At 36.4% G+C, this 7,153-nt stretch overlaps 1 protein-coding gene across 1 annotated transcript; it reads left to right on the forward strand.

Moving 5' to 3' along the window:
- Nucleotides 1–711: 711 nt before the first annotated feature.
- Nucleotides 712–1,341, forward strand: LOC137981961 (tropomyosin-like). Its single transcript, XM_068828985.1, has one exon. It carries the CDS (start codon nt 712–714, stop codon nt 1,339–1,341), a length of 630 nt encoding a protein of 209 aa, XP_068685086.1.
- Nucleotides 1,342–7,153: the final 5,812 nt, after the last annotated feature.

The following is a 7,153-nucleotide window of genomic DNA, read 5'->3' on the forward strand; positions in this document are numbered from 1 at the left end:
GAAATGGTTCCCTTCAATCCGCTGACGGATCATTATTATTAATCGCCTGAAAGATTCGTGCTATGTTACAAAGAGTAGGAGCGATTAGAAAGGGAAACAAGAGAACTAGGTGGCATAAGGCATTAGGTGGATGGTATTTACACGGAAAACATGCTGGAGAACCCATGCCGGGTCGTAAAGCAGCTATGTTAAGAGCTTATATAGAAGCGGCTTTAAGAAATTTCAAAAGACCTAGTAGTAAAGCTAGTTCTTCTTGGATGCAAGCTGCCAAGAGACAACGTGGAAGAGGAATAAGTGGATAGTACTTGGTCAACTTGGACAAACAGTTAAGGGAATTGGAAAACAAGCTCTTTTAAGAGCCGCTTTACCATTGTATGACATGGGTACCGGAATATTAAGGCGAAAAGGTAGACAATTACTTCAAAGTTACATAAGGAAAAAACAGAGAGGAAAAGGTGTGTCTGGCGATCTATCGGCACTCGTTCAATTTATGGCAGAAAAAAAGAGAAGACAAAGAGGGAGAGGTCAAAGAGGGGGGTTCCTTCCTTTTCTTGTTCCGGCCTTGGGAGCATTGGCAACCGGAGTTCTCGGTGGTGCTGCCTCATTTGGAACTAAAAAATTACTAGACAAACTGATAAAATAAAAGACGACACTTTATTTGAAAAGTGATCACTTTGTAAAAGACTTTGAGAGAGTAACATCTTGTGAATCATGTTTTCTTACCTTGCTCAAGACAGAAAAAAGAAAGAAGATGGAAAGACAAATGTAGAAGAAGAAAAAGGAAAAATGAAAGCATTAAAGAAACAAAAAGACGAAACCGAAAATCTTAAAGAAAAGGTAGTTTCTGAGCTGTTGAGAACACAAAAAAATAATGAGGAAAAGCAAAATGATGATGATACAACAGATGAATTGTTAAAGGTGCTAGAATTATTGGAAAGAAGAAGTGATGAGTGTGAACGAGAATTAGACGCCCATAAACGCCTATTTTCGATAATGATCAGTGAGGGTAATGTACGTGGGCTAAAAGAAGAAGAAAGTGAAGAAAAAGAAGAAATGCGAGATGTAGCACAAAAAAAGAGAGATAGTGTGAGATTAGATATTCTTAAAGATCACTCAGACAAAGAAAAAATGGAAGAAGAGATAGTGAAATTAAGAGCGGTGAATACACAAATGATGCAATTATTAGGATTGAACCAATCAGGAGACAGTGGTGAAAAAGATAAAGTCTCTAACAAAGGAGAAAAAGCATCATTAGCAAAGAAAAGGCGGGTGGAAGAAGAAGACACACTTGATTCTCTTTTGGAAGGTTTGAAGAAAAGAGGAAAAAAAATTAAGAAATGAAGAGATTTGCTCAAGTCGAAGTTTTGGAAGAAGATGTTGAAGGACCATCACCTAAATTACCTTTAGTAGAGACCTGGGATCTATCCTATCCAACAAAAATTTTTCGAGAACCTTATGAAACGACTTCTAAAAAGTTAACATTTGAAGTGAAAGCTAGAAAAGATAATTGGTTCATCCCCTCGGACATCAGGTTATACATGAAAGTACGACCACGATTGGCAGACGGTACCCAACCACGAGATCCAGCTAATGCTGCCGATGGAGCGAACGTTCACGTTCGTTTCATAAATGATATAGCTGCTTGGATAATCAAAAGTATACGTGTTAAACCAAAAAGACAACATGATGTCGAAGTGATATCACCGTATTTAGCTTTTGAAGAATCGTTAAGATCTGATTTTCAAACCAGCAAAGATGAGAAGGAAAGCGAGCAGTTATTACTTTATAGAGGATATGATCCGAAGATGAATTATAATCAGCATAAGGAAAAGTGTGGATTTGCAAAAGCTGCCCCCACTGCCGAAGAATTGGTCGTTAAAAACTTTGAAATATATCAATATAATTTGGGGTGGATTCCAATCATAATAAAACCCTTACCCGGTTTTTTGCATGAAATTCATAAAGCTTTACCATCTTTAATGGATTATGTGATAGAAATCGACTTACAAGATGATGCATTTATGCTAATATCCAGAGCAGGAGCGAATGACGGTGATGGAGCTGTAAACAATAATTCAGTGTATCAAATTCATCCCAGCGAAATATTTTTGTTAATCGATTATAAATCGATGGGGGCAGACGAAGATCAAAAAATGGAGAAAAAAGTTTTTGCTCAAGATGATTTGATGTTTGACACTTATGATAAAGTCAGACTGGTCTTCAGTAAGACAATTACAGAAAGCAATGCAGCTGAAGGTGTGTTAGTTTCAGATTGGACTTCCTTAGATGGAAGAATTCCGGACAGAGTGTCACAGACATCTCATATACAAGCTCCAGGATTATTCAAACCTTTTCAATGTAGCAAGATTCAATTATACATTGATGACCGTCCTATTTTTGCAAAAGGTCACGTCAATTGGACAAACAATCTCACAAATAGAAGATATTTATGGGAAACTCAGTGTGACATGGTTGCAGATGTAGGTGACTCCAAAAGAGAAAACATCGGAAATTTTCCTTTGGATAAAATCCAGCATGGTAGATGGTTTGGCTATATAGAGGTAACTCCTAACAGAAAAAAAGGAATATCTAACACCGTTCGCAAAATTGATGGTATTTTCTCTGCTAGAATTTGGTTTAGTGCAACCAACAATGCAAACAGACGACAACTTGTCATCGGCTGGTTTGAAAGAGGGGAATTAACGTGTGTTAATCCTCTGGATAATAGCTGGGCTCCAAAAGCATTCAAAGAACTACCAACCAAAAATCCTGTCAAGTTCAGCAACTTCATAGACGGTTCGACTATATAAAAATGCACGATACTATGGAACTTACTTTAGCTTGTTCAAAAGATGAACACATTTCAAAAAATAATTTTCTAGGAGTTTTTGCTGCGGATAAAATCCCTTACTATATTCCCTCTCTTTGTTGTTTCATTATGATTACAGATAAACATGGGTTGGAAGGAGAACATTGGGTTGCTATTTTTTGTAAGGAAGGAAAGACATTTTATTTTGATTCGTACGATGGGAACGAGATATATGGAAATGAGAACTGTAGACAATTTTTATCTAGAGACTGGACTAGAAACGACATAGTCTTACAACAACTAGATAGTGATGTGTGTGGAGATTATTGTATCTACTTTTTAAAAAAATGAGTTGTATGGAAACACCTAGTTTAGAATTTCTTAAGAAAGATTTTGATGTAGACGATCCATTTTCGAATGACTTTAGAGTGTGGGAAAACGTGCATTCAACCTTTCCAAAAACTTTAGACAAGATAAGTCACGTCGTTAATTTTAACGATGTCACGGATGAAAGATTAGTAAAATTAATCAGAGATACCTTAAAAGAAAGTAAGCAAATATGTAAACCTCGTAAAAATATAAAGATGAGTGTAAGTAGAAAGAGAAAGCATTTGTATTGATATCATGGAACTGTGCGAACGTGTTTCGTCTCCTAAATTTACCCATCCGAGTAACATCGCTATATATGGAAATACGGGTACGGGAAAGACTCACTTCCTATATTCTCTACTCTCAAACGCCAATCTCTACTTTTCTACAAGAGACGGAGAAAATATAAAGAAAATCGTATATTGTTATGGGTCTGTTTGGCAACCCATTTTTGATCGAATGGTGGAAAAAGGAATCGTTCTACACAAAGGTTTACCAGATAACATTAAATTCTTATTTAAAGAAGAAGAAAGACCAGGTATAATCGTATTAGACGACCTACAGTCCGAGATAGAAAACAATGTGGAGACACAGCACTTATTGACGAAAAACGCTCATCATTTAAATTTATCGAGCATTATTGTTTTCCAATCGCTCTTCCCACCAGGTAAATATGCTACAGTCATGCGGAGTCAATTTGCTGCTTTAGTGTTCTTTGGATTTAGAAACGAAACTAATGCTTTACGACTTCGTTTTCGAGACTACGTGCCTTCAAAAAAACATCTGGATTCACTCATAAAACTTTATCGAATATGGACGGAAAGAAAAGGTGGCTATATGGTAATAGATAATCACCCCATGTCAAAATGTGGAACCGTCTCTATTCGTACGAACATTTTAAAAGAAGATCCCCCGACTCTCTCTTCATCATTCAAGTGAAGGAAATGGAAGAGTACACATCAAGAAATATAAGACTTTCTAAAGAAAAATTTGTACCTATTTCTCAATTGACAAACGGACAAGAAATCATCCTTCAAGATAAAAACAGGATTCTTTATAAGCAGAAAGAAAACGGACACTTGTATTTTCCATCAAATGAAAGATTAAGACTACGACTAAAGTATGGACAGAAATAAGACAAGATTTTATGAAAATTGTGATAAAATCAGAAAATTTGTTATAAAAGATACAGAACTTGAAAAAAACGACGAATTCCTAGCAGTATCAGATTTGCTATATAACACTCGAAACGAAAAAGAAAATAAAAAAGGACAAGAGATCGAACCAGTCGTTGAACTTTTGTCGAAAAGAAAGAAGATACCCATCGAAATCAGAAAAGAAGCAATATCACAAGGAAGAGATACTATAAGAAAAGTTCTTCAAGCTTTATTAATAAAACATCTGGAGGAAGATGACAACGATGAACATCTTAGGTCGGCCTCTATTTGAAGATAAACACGTCAAAGAATATCTCTTGTTAGGAGAAGACGAGTTGCAACGCGTAATAGAACAACAAAAGGGTGGTGGTAAGCAAGGAGATGTGAAAGAAAGATATCACTCGGTAAATGACAAGACAATTACAGAAAAAACATATATGAATTCAGAAGAAGAAGAAAATTTTCCACTTGCAAAACAATTGGATAAATGGAAAGGAATGGACAGAGACCATGTTTTGAAAGCATTTCGAGAATACGTGATAATGAACAGATGGATCAAAGATTTTCTACGAAAAGGATCACCACTCCCAAACAATCTCGACTTCCAGGATGTGATAAAATATCTTCGAAAGATAACAAAAAAATATAAATCCCAATTCATAGAGTTAGGTCTTATCGGTTACAAAAATGTTAAGCCTCAAACCACTCCTCAATTCCGTGAAATTGGAGTTGGAACAACAACAAACAAGCCCACACATTCAGTTGGAATTAGTGCAAGTCCTAGTGCAAGTGTTGCCGGTCCGAGTCACGCGCATTCTTCGATGTCTGGTTCTTCCACTCCAACTCATGGGTGGGATAGTGAAAAGGAAGAGTGGGATGAAGATACAAAAAAAGTTTTAGACAGCATTTATAAAGGAAAAAAGCATGAGTGGCATAAAGACGAAGATGAATGGGGGGACGTTTTAGAAAGTATTAATGAATTCAATAAGGAACAAGCAGATAAAGGAAAAAAAAAAATTCGTGACAGAAAGTGATATTTCTGATGTAGGACAGGCGTGGATGAGTGGTGAGTTACAACCGCCTGACAGTGATGACGATGACGAATACTATTCAATGCCGCCACAAAAGGGGTCAGGTCGAAAACGTGTTTTGGACGAAGAAGATTATTATCCGTTTCCTGTTTTTAATAAAAAGTGGGTAAAGGTCGAATGAAAAAATGATATATAAACAAGATGAAAACACAATTTTTGTAACACACTTCAAAAGTGTTTTTAAAAATGGCTGCGTTTCTATTGACTGAAGCAGAGGTAGAAGAACACAGAGAGAGAACTAAACCCACCAAAGTGAGAATGAGGATCGATGACTCTTCAGACGACAACGAAGAAGCAGATGACAAACCCACTGACTACGATAATGAATTTATCAATGACGGAGATCCAGATGAAGACGCAGACCCCAATGACAGTTCGAAATTGGAAGAGATGGAGAAACAGTTAGCAGACAAGAAGAAAGAGCCAAAAAAAAGAGGACGTCCACCCACCAAAGATACTGGAAATGAGACGAGGGTATATGTCTAAGATTTAGAAAGATGAAAAATGAACATTTTTTTCCTTAAAATTAACAATTTTTACTCAATTTTTATTCTCTAAAGAAGAGAGGAAAGAAACAATCAGAGATCCCTGTTATCCCTGCACCTCCATCGATGTTAGCAGAAGAAGAAGACGACGAAGATCCGACAGCAAAAGCAACATTAGAAGCATTAGCTAATATTGATTTTAATTGTCCAATCTGTAAGTCGCCTCTGAGTGTCGGATCGACTAAGGAAAAGGGTACCTTTTATTGCATGTGTTCGTCAGGAGATTGTAACCTCGGTTGGCAAAGATCATCCGCCGACTATGCTAAGTATCTTCTCGATATTAAGGAAAAAGTGCTTAATGAATTTAAGTATCCTCATCCAAGAGTGAGGTGTGATGATCACGGAAAAACAGCCACTTTGGTCCGTAGTTTTTCAAAGGTCGATTTCATTGATCAACGTCTTTTCTATGTTTGTGCAAACAAAAAAGATGAAGGAGGAAAATGTGAATTTGTAAAAGCAGCCGAATTTTCCTCCTATGCCAAAAATGCATTGAATGCAGAGGCTTGGTTTAGGTTGGAAGCCAAGAGGCAAGTCAAAAGTAATAAGGAGGCTAAAGCAGGACTAGCTTATCACTTTCAAGAGTTGAATGCAAGCAAACAAAAGGGAAAGAAACAAAAAAATAATTGAAAAGCATACTCTCTTTTGCATGAAGTGAAAAAACGAAAGAGATATTTTTTTTTCTTTTATCTATAGAATAGGTTTTTCAAAAGAAAAAGTATAGTTGATGATTGTTAAATAAGAGATCTTTAATGGAAGAATAGAAAAAGTTTGAACCTTATAAAAATCTTTTGTATTTCATTGATGTTCTTTACCCCCCAAAAAATAAGTGGACAGGAATGAGCCACTCTCCCATGAAATAAGTGGACACTTTTCAAAAATGAGCCACTCCCATAAAAGACGATGGAGAGGAGGTATATACACCTTTTCTTTTTCTGGCCCGGCTGTGTATCGCAGACCGGGTTTGCCAACCCGTTAAGGGAGGTCCACTCCATCTTGACTCCAATATATCTTCTCAAACTATTTATATGAAACAAGACAAAATGATCCAAAACATGAGGTAATTCATCATCATCGCGCATGCGTATAATCGATTTGTTTTTGCATTTATAGGGTACGTGACTACATTCCATAAAAAATAAAAGGAAGTTCAAATTCCATCCTTATATGACAAACAACTCTGAA

The sequence above is a fragment of the Montipora foliosa genome, chromosome 13 (genome assembly GCF_036669935.1).
Source record: "Montipora foliosa isolate CH-2021 chromosome 13, ASM3666993v2, whole genome shotgun sequence".
Taxonomy (NCBI): domain Eukaryota; kingdom Metazoa; phylum Cnidaria; class Anthozoa; order Scleractinia; family Acroporidae; genus Montipora; species Montipora foliosa.

Bases quoted from the DNA above. Each gene is read 5' to 3' on its own strand.
- LOC137981961 (XM_068828985.1), top strand. From the start codon at position 712: ATGTTTTCTTACCTTGCTCAAGACAGAAAAAAGAAAGAAGATGGAAAG.